The following is a 13554-nucleotide window of genomic DNA, read 5'->3' on the forward strand; positions in this document are numbered from 1 at the left end:
GACGCAGCGGCCAGGAGCCGCCCGAGGAGCCTGGGTCCCAGGGGGTCCGCGAGCGGTGGAAGCCCAGAGACCTTCCCCTGCCTGCGGGCTGCAGCAGGGCCCGAGTCCCCCACCCCCGGGCGGGGGCGCGCCTGTTGCCCCTCAGTCCCGACCCCCACGGGGCCCCAGCGCCCAGCCGCCCAGGCCGCGTCAGCCCACGCCTCGGGCTCCCTCCCACTCACCATCTTCGTCGCGGCGGTCGCAGTGACGCGGGAGGGGGAGCTGGCCGGCGCCGAGTCTGCAGAGCGTCCTTCTCACGGCAGAGGGACCGAGAAACCCAGCGACCAGGCGACTCGAGGCGCGAGCCTACCAGGAGGCGGGTGCACGGGCGCGCGCCTCGGGCCCAAACGCGACTGCGCACGTCACGCGCTGCCTGCCGTTGCTACGCAACCGGCTGGCCAGGCAGCGCCCTGCCCAGAGAGCAGGCGGAGGGTTTTGCCTCACGTTCGGAAGACTAGGGGACCGGGTCCTCCTCTCATCAGCTCGGGTCTGTGGGGGTGGGGCCTCCCTCATTTAGTAGGGACGAGGAGGCAGAGTTCGGGCTAGCACCTGCCGGCGAGGAACCCGCAAAAGATCAAGCGGGGCAGGGGACTCTTGTCACACCCCCCCACCACCTCGGGGGGGCGGGGGTATGTGGCGCCCCGCCCACTGCGCTGCTGCTGCCCTAACATGGAAGTAGCCACCTGGCCAGGTGTGCGCCGCGCTGGGGGCGGGGCCTGGGAGGGCGCGGGAGGGAGGGCGAGGGGGAAGGGAGGAAGGGGGAGAACGAGGGTAGGCGGCTTTCCGGGAGCAGGAGACCAGAGGGAGGACCGGGGGGAGTCCAGGCGCGGGCCGCGGCCCCGAGAACACATCCCGCATTTTTTACCTACTTTGGTGCGATTCCCGCCATCCTCCCCTGATTGGCCCAGCCCGGCACGTCGGGTCCTCGCGTGAGGGAAAAATCTGCCCATTTTTCCTTCTTCCCGAGGCGACTGTGGCCATTCAGAGTGCTCTGTGAGTCACCGCTAATTTCAGGTCTGGAAAAAACAAGGAGTGATTTATTTATCTTTGGGAACAGCCCGGGGAAGGAGGCCCGGCGGTCCGCAGGGGTGTGGCTGGGAAATGGTAGAGTTTTCCTGGGACGATGGCGCCAGCCCCGCCGCTCCGTTTTGGGGGCTTTTAATTTGGGGTTGGGTTTTTTTAATGGGCGGTTACATCAGAAACACAGTTTTGAGAGGGCCAAAAGGAATCCCAGTGTTTTTCCCGAGGGCGTTTTTGTGCGCAGTAAAGGGAACGGAAAGACTTTACAACTGGGATGATTACTTTTTAGGCTACCGAGAACATCACGGCCTCTACCAAAATTATTTTAATTATCCAAATGTGAGGCTTTGGGATAAGACTTATTTTTTTCTGGGCACTATATGAAATCTAGACTGTTGTGTGACTTTTGTTCTGCCCACTCAACGTAGAAACTTATTTCTCATTACCTGTGTCTTTTTTTTTTTTTTTGCTATTATTTTCTAGAAAGGAAGTAAGTTGTGGCAATTCTAAGCCTTTACCACCTGCTACAAGACTTTTACAGGCTAGAGCAGTGCTCAAGCTCTCAAGCTTGAAGGAGAACTTGGTACAGTCAGATTTGTGTGTCCTGGCCCCTAGAATTTCTGACAGTATATCTAAGTTAAGACGCGATAATTTGCATTTCTAACAATTTCCAGGTGATGCTAATGCAGCTGGTTGGGCATAGCACTTTGAGAAGAAAGAACCCATCTGTATCCAACTGCAGCTGGAACCCTTTATTTCTCTTCCTGGGACTCAGTGGCCCCTTCACTTCTAAAGTCCTCAAAGACTTCCTTTCTAGTTCAAAGTCGAATGGAATCGTGCTCATTAACAGATACAAACCTGCCTGCTCTAGCCTCTCTTCTGCATTTCGTCCTCCACCCTGCCGCCAGTGTTACATCCAAACCTAAGAATCTAATCTTGTCACTTTCCTGCCTAAAATTTTCTAAGGCTTCCTAAACGGGTCATTCTGGTCCTTCTGCCTCTGGCCTCAGCCTGCCTTTTCTGCTCGGTTTCCCGTATCTTCCAAAGTGCCCAATTTCCTTCCAGACTAAACTTCTCATTCCAGAACCCTTCTTACTCTTTCTAGCTGCTGTAATTATGGACCTGTTAGTGTCTCAGGCTGGAATGTTCATATTACCCCTCCATTCTGAAGACCTCTGACCACTTCCCAAGGGATCATTAGTCGTTTCTTCTTTAATCCCACAGTTGATCACTTCTCAAATCCTCATAAGCATCCAGATCACCTGAGGATCTTGTTAAAATGCAGATTCAGGGACTTAGAGGCTAGGTCGAGTCCTCAACCCATACTTTGAGTAGTGAGTGAGGTCTTTTCCCTAATGTTAATGTAGCTTTGTAATTGTTTATATAAATTTGCCACCACCACCAGTTTAGACTGAGAGTTCTTCAAGGACAGGGACTATTTAGGATGTACCTTATATGGACTGGCATAGTCCCTGATATATAATAGCTGTTTAATACACATTCATTAAGTGAACCAATATCTAAAGATGTTTTACAATTCATCAAGCAAGCTTCTGTATCAGTTCATTGTAACCTATGAGGAGCCCCCATTTTTAAGAGTCCATTAAACTTTAACCTCTGCCTTTACACATAAATTTTCTAGATCTTTCTATTCCTTATACCACAGAGGGAAGAAGTTTTGAAATAAGATCTCTCCTTATATATGAGATGGATGTATTCCATGTTAAAGTTAGAAAACATTTTTCATACTTCATCTGAACACGTAGGCACTTTCATTTAAAACCAATAGTATGAGGGGCGCCTCGGTGGCTCAGTCAGTTGAACGACCAACCCTTGGTTTCTGCTCAGGTCATGGTCTTAGGGTGGTGAGATCAAGCCCCACAACGGGCTCTGCACTCAGCAGGGTGTCTGCTTGAGATTCTCGTGCTTGCTGGCTTTCTAAAATAAATCTTAAAAAAAAAAAAAAAGAAAACCAATAATATGAGTGGCAAGGAAGAATAAATTATACATTAACGAGGAACTCGAAGAGAGATGTATGTTAATAGCCTGGAAAAAGCCCCCCCCCCACAAGAGGACATAACCCTGTCAGTAAAACAGTGCAGGAAAACTATTTTTAGTTTCTCCCCTGCGTCCCTATAAATTCGCCTGTTCCCTCTCCCCTTGAGCACCCCTACTGTCTAATCTCATAGTCTCAGTTCCCTCCTCTGAGGAAAAGTCACTAATTGTTTTCCTCTATAGGTAACATATTTTTTTCCTCTTTCAGAATTTTTAAAAATCCTTGATTTTCTGTAATTCTGAAAATGATATACCTAGGCATAATGTTTTGTTTTGCATTCATCCTGCTTGGTGTTCTCTTGAGTTTTCTGAGTCTGTGGTTTGGTTTGATGTATGACAATAATTTGGTGAAATTCTCATCACGGTTGTTGCACATAGTGTGTTCCTTTCTCTCTTCTCCTAGTATTCCCATTTCATGTATGTTATACCTTTTATAGTTGTCCGACATTCCTTGGATATTCTGTTCTGTTTTTTTCAGTCTTTGTTGTCTTTGCTTTTTGGTCTTGAGGATTCTGTTGATGTATATCCTCTAGCTCAGAGATTCCTTTCTCCTCCATGCCCAGTCTACTAATAAGCCCATGACAGGCATTCTTCATTTCTGTGGCTTTTGTTTGTTTTGCCTTTTTGTATGCTTTCCAGTTTTTTCTTGATAGCCGGACATGATGCACTGGGTGAAAGGAACAGCAGTAAGTAGGCCTTTAGTGATGTGGTGAGGTTGGGGGAAGGGGGAAGGCATTCTAGAGTTCTGTGATTTGGTCTCATTTTCACTGAGCCTGTGTCTCAGGACTGTGCACTTCACAAGTGTTTCTCAGAAGCAACCCCCCAACCTCTCCCCTTCAATGGGACAAGACAGCTCGAGTGGGCTCCAGTTGAGTGTCTTCTTTCCCCCATCAGTTAGGCTCCGGTAACTAGTTTCCCCTCAGGGCAGGCCTTGTTAGGACAGAAGGCTCTGGTGTATTTCAAAATGGTTCCTTCCTTCTCCCTTCCCCGTACTGGAAGCAGGAGGGGATTTTTCTTTGACATTTACTGTGGGAACCTGGTAGAACTTCAGGAGGTGACACAGATGTGCGGGGGTCCCCTATGACTGAGTCTCCCCAGAGTTCCTAACTCGCAGACTTGTCCACATTGAGCCTCCAGCAAGTCAGTTAAAGTTCAACTTTTCCTGCCCAGGCACTCATTCCCACGGTGGTTTCTACTTGTGAGTCTCTGCTCTGCTAAGCCACAACTCCTGCTATTGGCCTGTCTTGTCGACAGTTTTGGGCACGGCAGTTTGCCCAGTGTTCTCTCTCTCATGGATCCAAAAGGAGTTGTCTGTTCAGCTTTTTACTGGTTAGGACAGAGTGGCAGCTTCCAAGCTCTTCACATGTAGAACGGGGAAACCTGAAGTCTACCCCTTTCCTTTTAAAGAAACTTCCCAGAAGTGCCAGACAGAGCTCACACTTTTATCTCACTGACCGAATGCAGTATATGGCTGCAAAGGGAGACTGGGAAATGGGGTCTCTTCTTGGAGCAGCAATGTGCTCAGCTAAGAAATTGGGGTTCCTCTACCAGGGAAGAAGGGGAAAGTGGGTATAGGGAGATAACCAGCAGCAACTGCCATGGGTAGATATTATTATTTACTCCCATTCTACAGATGAGGTAAGGTGAAGAAATGTTCCTTAGGAACCCAGAGGAGTGAGTGATCTGCTCCCAAGCCCATGACCTTTCCTATCAGACCACATGACACATTACTCCTATGTGATGCTCAGCAAAAAAGCTGAGGTACCTCTTGATGCGTCCTTAACACTGCAGAGTGGGTTTATACAAAACGAAGCAAATGGAAGCTGTCGAAAATACATTCTGGACATTCCTTTATTGTAGCTGGGTCCTCTTGGATTGGCAGCCCCGAGGGCCTAGACATCTATTTTAGGAAAGGGCTAAATATACTTAAGTATATTCATGGGAACAATGCAGTATCACATGTAACACTATTGATTTCTCTATTAGTCTTCATGGTAAAGTAAAAGTCATATACTGCTATTTTATAATATTAAAAATTGAACAACCAATACATGTTTTTAGTTACTAGTGTACCACTTGAATTAAACCATGAGAAAATGGAGTAGAAAGTGGCACAACACTTTTGACCAATGGTTATTTACCCTTCTTGGGCCATATGTTCGCTTTGAGGTTCTGATGAAAAGTATAGACCCTTTCTCTAGAAAAGTAGGTATTTGCTCCTACTCACAAAACATGGCTTACATTTTCAGGGAGCTTGTGGACTGTTCTGAAGCCCATTCATTAAACTACATATTTCAGGAAAGGTTTGGGGAAAAATTCTAAAAAGGAAACTCAAGGTAGGGATGAATTAACAGTCCTACAGTTCCTCCCCTACAATCCACATGCCAAGATTGGTTTGCTATTACACTGGTTATCACTTATAGCATGAAACCTTCCAGACCCATACAATATAGAGCATTTAAAAAAACACAGATGGCCTCCACAATGCACGTAGGATTGCGACTTCTTTTTATTCACACATTTGGCAGTGTGTCTTGGGGATATATCCATGTTGTCTTCCCATTTTTCAGAAGTAATAGTGCACTCTCTATAGTTCTGATCAGGTTGCTATACTCCTGGAGAAAGAAAAAGGAGCCACAAAAGATTCAGCAAGGGACAAATAAAGGAATCCAGTATTTGATTTAAGGATAGACTCAATGACTTTAAACTTTCCAGAATGTAAAGAAGCCCAAGGGTTGAATGTGATCACAAGTTAAAATCAAGAAGGGTAGGAACGAAGTGAATAGAAATTCTGCAGTAAATTGTAACATTAAAAATAAGAGGGCTTCTCTTAAAGGCTCAAAGGTGTGCTTTTAAGAAAAATTGGAGGGCTGTTGTACATGGGTAAGGACAGGAGAAAGATTGCAAGATGGAGGGGAAGGAAGACCTGTCACAGGCAGTGACAGACTGGTAGGGGTGAGCTGTCTGGGACCCACTTCTCCCCTCCCCCACCCCATTATTCTCTGCAGACCTCCACCTCTCCAGTGACCACCAAGGGGCTAGAAAACCTCATTACCAGTGAAGTGCCCACTACCAAGTTTGCTGGGTAATGTCCAGGCAGCCCTGGAGCCCTGAGGGGGGTGTGTGAAGATGGTACCAACACATGCAAATGGGTTGTCCAAGCTCAGAACTTTCCCTCACCCCTCTCTCACCTCCCCTGCCTCTGGGGACTAAATAGTTATATCGGGGAAAGGAGAGGGTACTTGGAAGTCATCTGGAAGGGCAGATGACCAACCTCCTTGTTGAGGTTGGGGGGGGCACCCAGGGCAACCTCAGAGTTTCCCCCATCTTGGGACTTCACCTGTCTTCCCCCAGACTCTCCAGGAGTGATGCCCATTCTCAACCCCTGCCCCAGGTATTCTGTACAAACCCAGCCCAATGAAAACCCTAAGGACATATGTATGAGTCCATAGGTAAAGCTCCTAAGACGGAGGAGGAATCCAAGCATTATGAAAGAAAGGCAACAAGCTGAATAATTTCAAGCAAAAGAAGCAGGACAAGAAATTAAAATGAGCATAGTAAATATTTTCAGATAAGGAAAGACACTGGGAGACCAAAAGTAAAAATGAACAGTTATGGAAAAATTGCAAACATTAGGAATATACAATATTCTTGAACTAAAAGATTCAATGGATGGGCTGGACAATAGGTTGGAGATATGTAAATAACAAGGATGAGAGTCAGAAGATGAGGTCAGGTAGTTCACTGTCTCAATGTATCAAGGAAGGGTAAAGAAGATGCAAAGAATTTCCCAAAGGTGGAGGATAGAGGAAAAGGGCCAGTATCTGTACGAAATATCTGGATGGTGAAATCAGTAAACCAAGGGAAGAAAATACTTGAAAACTTTAGTTCTGCTGCATTTTTTTTAATTTAAATTTTCATTAACATACAGTGCAATATTGGTTTCTGGAGTTCTGCATTTTTAAAAATTAATTACTGAATCCATTATTTCAACATTCATGTTGGGCCTACAATGTGCCAGCTCTTCAGAGCATGAAGAAGGCAGACAGATCTCCCATGTAGTCTTGAAACTTAAATCCTAGTCAGCTACAGGCAAACACACAACAAAGCAAAAAAGTACTTTGTTGACCATAAAACAGGGTGCTGTAACCGAGGGTAACTGGAGGCGGGAAAGTCACACTTAAATCAGTGCTCAAAGAAGTCTCATCCAAAGAGGCGGAATTTAAGCTGAGGCTTAAATGCCAAGAAAGAGCCGACTGTGTGATAATAGCAGGGGGAGCATCCCAGGCAGATGGGATGAGGTCAGCGTGTTCTAAAAACAGAAGGAAGACAGTGTGGCTGGAGCCTGGAGAGCCACAGTGGGTGGACCCAAACAAGACTGAAAGTGTAACTAATAATCAGATGATGTAGGACCATGTAGACCATGGTCAGGGTAGATTAAAGAAAAGAAAAACCCGGAATTATAGCCCCTGTATAAAGCAATGTATTTATAATTATATTATTTTCAATTATATTAGGCTGAACATAAGAAATGGGCAATATTCAACTATTTTGACCTTCAAAAACAGGACTTTCTTTTTTTTTTTTTTTTGAGTAGGCTCCACAGCCAACATGGGGCTTGAACTCATGACCCTGAGATCCAGAGCTCATGACTCTGAGATCAAGAGTTGCATGCTCTACCAACTGAGCCAGCCAGGTGCCCCAAAATTAAGACAGTCTTATGATTCAGTCTTTTTAAAAGATGTTTGCCTCATCCCATCATCCATTATTACCACCTGAATTTCTTCTTACAATTTCTTGTGTTAAAAAAGAAAAAAGTTTATGTTTGGGAGGCAAAGCAAGTGTCTCATTTACATTCACAATGGGATGCCACTTTGAAATGTTTTGAGTTAGATTTGACAGACGTTTCCTAGGTCCTACTGTGTGCCAGTGGTGGTATGTTAGCTACCAGGAATACAAAGATAGAGAAGTCATGGGCCCTGCCACAAGGAGATAGTGAGTGAAAACAGATCAATGCCAAGATAAACTTGGCCTAGGTCCCCTTGGGAAGTCTCAGGATCCTACTGATGGGGCAGATCATACCAGGGAGGTATTACCAGGTCTTAATGAGTGAGGCATCTGGAGAGGAAGGAAGTGAGCGTTAGTTACCAACATGATTTCTCACTTAGGTTGGTGAATATGAGTGTGGAAGAGATGGCTAGGGGGCCGACTCAGAGACTGATGATTGCAGGAGGAAAACACCTAAATGCTCCTACCCCAAAATTTGACTCCATGGACCAAGATACCTAGAGAGATCTAGAAGCAGGGTTTTTTTGTTGTTGTTGTTGCTTTGCTTTGTTTTATTTTTTGCTTTGGGGGCCTGTAATGGCTGGCTTTCCAGTTTTCCCTTCTGGGGGCAGGAGGAAGGATGTCAAAGGGTGCTTTAGCCAAAGAACCCCAGCTCTGCCCAGTGAGGAAACTTGGAGCATATTCAAGAACAGCTCCACTGGAAACAGCCAAGGGACAGTGGCCACAGTGTGAAATTGGAGTGCCTTTTAGCATAACTGTTTTGCTTTTATCACTAAGACTCCAGTATTTCTATCACCCGTCTTCCAAGAAGGTATTTGATACCATTGGCACAAATTCTGGTCTTGACTGGCTGTGTGACCTCTCAGGAGGTATGCCTCTCTGGACCTCCTTTTCCTCACCTGCAAAGTGAAGGTGTTGATGAGGTTAACCCCTTTGGTTCTAAAATGTAATGCCTGCACTATACAGAAGACTTACTGAGTATCTAGCACCATAGTAGCAATTCGTGGAGTATTCTAGTAATGCTAAGGCAGACCTCTGAAGTTTGATTTATAAACTCTAGGCCTTGCGCTCTTGACACAGGGCTGTTTTTATAGCAAAATCAATAAGTCACTATAATCATCTAGGTCATGGACTCACAGTTTCTCTCAGCTGGTCCACATCTGGGGAAAAGAGGCTGATTGGCACAAAGGGAGCAAACAGCACTAGTCTAACACTCATATGTAAATGAGGACCACACGTCACCTCTTACGATCTTTTTTTCCCCCTTTGGTCAGTAAATTCAGGACCCCTTGCAAGATTTTCCATACTGGGGGTAGAAGGAATCACTTGCTCATTTATATTCTTGCTCCCGTGGAAAACATTTCCTGCCACCCTTAGAGCCAGTGAGTCACTTCCAGCCTTCAGACCTCCACGGCTTCCTTTCCAGCCCTGGCCTGGCCCTCTGGAGAGGGGTCCAGGCTGTTGGGCAGGAAGGTGCTTCAGGCAGCAGGCAACACACCTTGAATGGCTTTGAAATAGCAGGAGGATCCTCCCGTCAGGAGAAATTATCTGGGTGGTCTGATAAATGCCAGGCGTCGGATTCCAGACTCAGCATTTTTCCTTTTATTTTAAAAATTCTAAGAAACGCCCATAGAAGGTACTGCCGGTTGCAGGTTTATTTTATGACTCATGGAAATTTCTAAAATGATAAATATTGGCTCAGCAGTAGCCTGACATAAGAAACACTCGACTAGACCAGAGTCTATGGTTACAAGAAACAAGAAGAGTGTGTTCAACAAATAGCTTTCAGAGGGAAAAAAGAGCAGAAAGTATTGCCTGGATTCCATGAAGTGGCCTGGCAGGCCACGATTTCATTTGTTTTTCTTGAGGACAGAAACTTTCCTGAGGTGGTCACAGTATCTTCCTGGCCAAGAAACCATTTCATATGCCTTCGGTTTTCTACTTTATTTAGTCCAGGCTCCTTTTAGCTAATATAATGAAAATACTTCAGCAATCATAAATATTAATGAGGGTGAAGTTGGAAATATTTTTCCCTCAGAAACGGGGAAAAAAAAGGAAAATAAATATGTTCCTTCCTGAGTAAAAATCCCTCTATCTCTGTGTGGAGATGAAACTAGGCATTCCACAGAGATGTTAAAAACCCAGACTATCAAATTGTTTCAGAGAAAGTTTAGAAATTATGGGCCTTAAGTATGGCTGGGCTCTTCCTGAGTACTCTTATTTCTCACAAAACAGGGTCAGCATTACCTTAACTTCCCATCAGCTGATTTTATCTTTTAAAGAAAACATAAATAGTAATATTCAGACCCAATGAAAAGGCTAGTGTCACAACTTCTCAAAACCTAGTCATGAGTAGCGTGAATCTGCCTTTCTGTGAGTGGGTTTATCCTGTATAACTTTTGCAAGTTTGTTAACAGAGCAGCATTACTTCTAGTGTTCTTTAGAATTGGCCATCCCAACACACACACACTTGACAGACTGGAGTCACGATAAATAACCTGGTGAGGAGGATTCGTAAAGAAAGTGAGAAAAGACTCAGGCCATAATTCCATGCTTCAAATAAAGCAGCCAAAGAGACTGTTAAGCCTTTGGCCGTCCCAAGTACTCCTAGGAGGAGGATGCCAAATCTGAAAAGGCGTTTTGGTAAATCTGACAGCTCATGCTGATGACTCTCCTACAACCAATCACAGACCGTCACACTTCCCTTGCGGAAGAGGAGACCATGTTGGGATAGACGTGGACACCCGGAACCAAGACTCTAGAACATATTGCATAGGGCGTTGGAGGGCAGAGAAACAGCTAAAGGCCATTCCTTAAGGTCTTGTAGAAACTCCACCGAGAGGTAGGAGAGAAACAAGATGGCCGACATGATCTGGAACATGAGTGTGATGGGAAGGGTTGTGTAACAAGACACTGCATTGGACTGCCCTTTGCCCCAGCTGCTGGGAAACTTATCTCAAGTTTCACCAGAGAGAGAAACTGCGGGAGCCAGATTAATCAGGGAGATGTGCCATGGGGCCTGGTGTCAATACTGAAGAAACAGGACTTCCCCTTTGGAAGGCCTGGCCCTATGTATTTTTCGTCCCTTTGCCTCTCTGCTCATCTTATATTAATAGGCCTTGCAACCTGATGGGGAGGGAGCTCTCCCCACCTGAGCAGCCGAGGCAGGAGTGTCTCTGCAGGTAGCCAAGGTGATGCTGGCAGCCAGAGGCAAGTGTTGTGGGGATGGCTCATCTTCCTCACTGCCAAGGGAGAGGGAGCCCCCTGGGCCCCAAGCCATGACACAGATGGGCCCTGGGTCATTCTGCTGGTTGAGCCCAAAAAGCAGCAAAAATAATCACATAATGGAAATGGCTTTGTTGCATTTTTTCCAGGTTATTAAAAAAAATCCAAATTTGTCAGGAAAAGAAAAAACAACCCTGGAAACCTATGAGAAAGAAAAGTATTCATTGTCCCATCACCTTTTTGTCTAATAATTAAAAAGAATTTTGGGGTGCCTGGGTGGCTCAGTCGGTTGGGCATCTGCCTTCAGTTCAGGTCATGATCCCAGGGTCCTGGGATTGAGCCCCACATCAGGCTCCCTTCTCAGCAGGGAGTCTGCTTCTCCCTCTCCCTCCCCCTTTCCCTCTGTGTGCTCTCTTTCTCTCTCAAATAAATAAGTCTCTTTAAAAAAGAATTTAAGAGAACTTTAATTCACAAATTGTCTAAGAATACCTTCTCCTTTATTTAAAAAAACAAAACAAAAAACCCCTTCACCTTCACTGCCCTGAAATTCTTTGCCTCTCACCAAAATTAAACACTATCATTGGTTTGGAATGTGTCCTTGCAGAGTTTGTTCTGTACATTTACACCATATGCCATATACTTGCACATACACACACACACAACTGATGGATCAATATAGACAGTTTCATATTCCTGTGATTTTTAAAAAATGTTAATAGTATATTCCATCATTAGCTTGCTGCTTCCCTGTGTTTGGAAGGCAACCCAATGGCTTGCTCCACCACTTTTCTCAATTCTGTGCTCAGATGTCACCTACTCAGTGAGGCCTTCCTTGACTACCCTGTGTAAAATTACCACACACCCCAACCTTCCAGTTCCCTTCTCTGCTTTATGTTTCTCCATAGCACTCATCATCATCTAACATACCATATTTTTCACTTATTTACTTTCTATTCCCCCACCCCATTTGAATGTAAGGTCCATAAGAACAGAGATTATAATCTGCCTTTTCACTTTTTTTTTTTAAGATTTTTTATTTATTCATCTGAGAGAGAGAGAGAGCGCGCAAGAGCATGAGCACAAGCAGGGGGAGAGGCAGAGGCAGAGGAAGAGGGAGAAGCAGATTCCACGCTGGGCAGGGAGCCTGATGCAGCGCCCGATCCCAGGACCCTGGAATCATGACCTGAGCTGAAGGCAGACGCTGAACTGACCGAGCCACCCAGGCGCCCTCTACATTTTCACTTCTGTAGTCTCAATGCCTAGAAGAGTGTTGGCACATAGTAAGTTGTGAATAAATATTTGTTGAATAAGTAAATGAGTAGGATTCCAAAGAGTTGGTGCGAAGACACTGCAGGCATAGGCACCATGCCTAGAGGGCAGCGGCCATCTTTTGAGCATTGGCACCAAAGCCACACGCTGAGCAGAGTGAAGAGGGGTCTCCCATACCAGCCCTGAACTGCCTACCCCTAGGCTCCATGTTCGAAGACAAAAAGCAGACCTTATTTGGTTAAACTATTGTTGGGTGCCTGCTGTGTGCACCTGCATGCCATCCTAGGTGATACCAGTCAATGGTCCTGAAAGATTGAGAAGTATTCTGAGAGGGAAAGGGGAAGGCTTGGGACAGAACCCGTGGGAACCCTAGTAATTCAAAGATGTGAAGCTGAAGAGGATCCCTTCGAGAGGCTTCCAAGAAATGGAAAATCCAGAAGCAAGTGGAATCACGGACCTAAGAAAGGGTGCTCCCAGGAGGGGGATAGAGTCAGCAGACTCAAATATCAATGAGCAGTCCCGGGAGGGGAGATGGGGCATTGGTCTGAGAACTTGGGTGATGGAAGTTGAGTGAGTTTCTTTCTGAGGACTCTTATTTTCTCTGTGAAGTAGCAGGCATGAGCATCTATGGTAGTTAATTTTATGTGTCAAGTTGATGGGGCTTTTGTGCCTGGTTGCTTGGTCAAATGCTAGCCAAGACATTGTTGTGAGGGTATTTTGTAGATGTGATTAACATAATCAGTAAACAAGGAGTTAGTAGGTCAGATTACCCTCCGTGATATGGATAGGCCTCATCCACTCAATTGAAGGCCCGAACAGCAAAATCCGAGGTTTTCTGGAGAAGGAATTGGCCTCAAGGCTGTAAGGTTAGAAATCCTTCCTGGATTTCCAGCCTGCTGACCTGCCCCACAGATTTCAAACTCAAGACTGCTACCTTACCTCTTACCTGAATTGCCAGACTGCCCTACAGATTTCAGACTTGCCAGCCCCCATGATTGCATAAGCCAACTCCTTAAAATAACCACCACCACCCCCGATATGTGTGTGTATGTGTTTTCTGAGGTGTATTTTGATATGTTGCTTTTTTTTTGATGAATAGTGAAGTTGAACATCTTTTCATGTTTTTTTTTTACCATGTGCCTTCTGTAAACTTGAATG

General features: G+C 45.5%; 1 protein-coding gene across 1 annotated transcript in view; it reads right to left on the reverse strand.

Moving 5' to 3' along the window:
* The window catches only part of DSTN (destrin, actin depolymerizing factor), a 36586-nt gene extending 36265 nt beyond the window's left edge, over positions 1 to 321 (reverse strand). Inside the window, exon 1 of the mRNA XM_028112952.2 lies at positions 222 to 321. Within this exon, the coding sequence (XP_027968753.1) occupies positions 222 to 224 (3 nt within the window). The 5' untranslated portion in view covers positions 225 to 321. The remainder of the gene's footprint in view (positions 1 to 221) is intronic.
* Between the last annotated feature and the right edge of the window lie 13233 nt (positions 322 to 13554).

This window comes from Eumetopias jubatus, unplaced genomic scaffold (genome assembly GCF_037043125.1).
Source record: "Eumetopias jubatus isolate StellerSeaLion01/CBP00866 unplaced genomic scaffold, mEumJub1_p1.0 scaffold_9, whole genome shotgun sequence".
In the NCBI taxonomy this organism is placed as follows: Eukaryota; Metazoa; Chordata; class Mammalia; order Carnivora; family Otariidae; genus Eumetopias; species Eumetopias jubatus.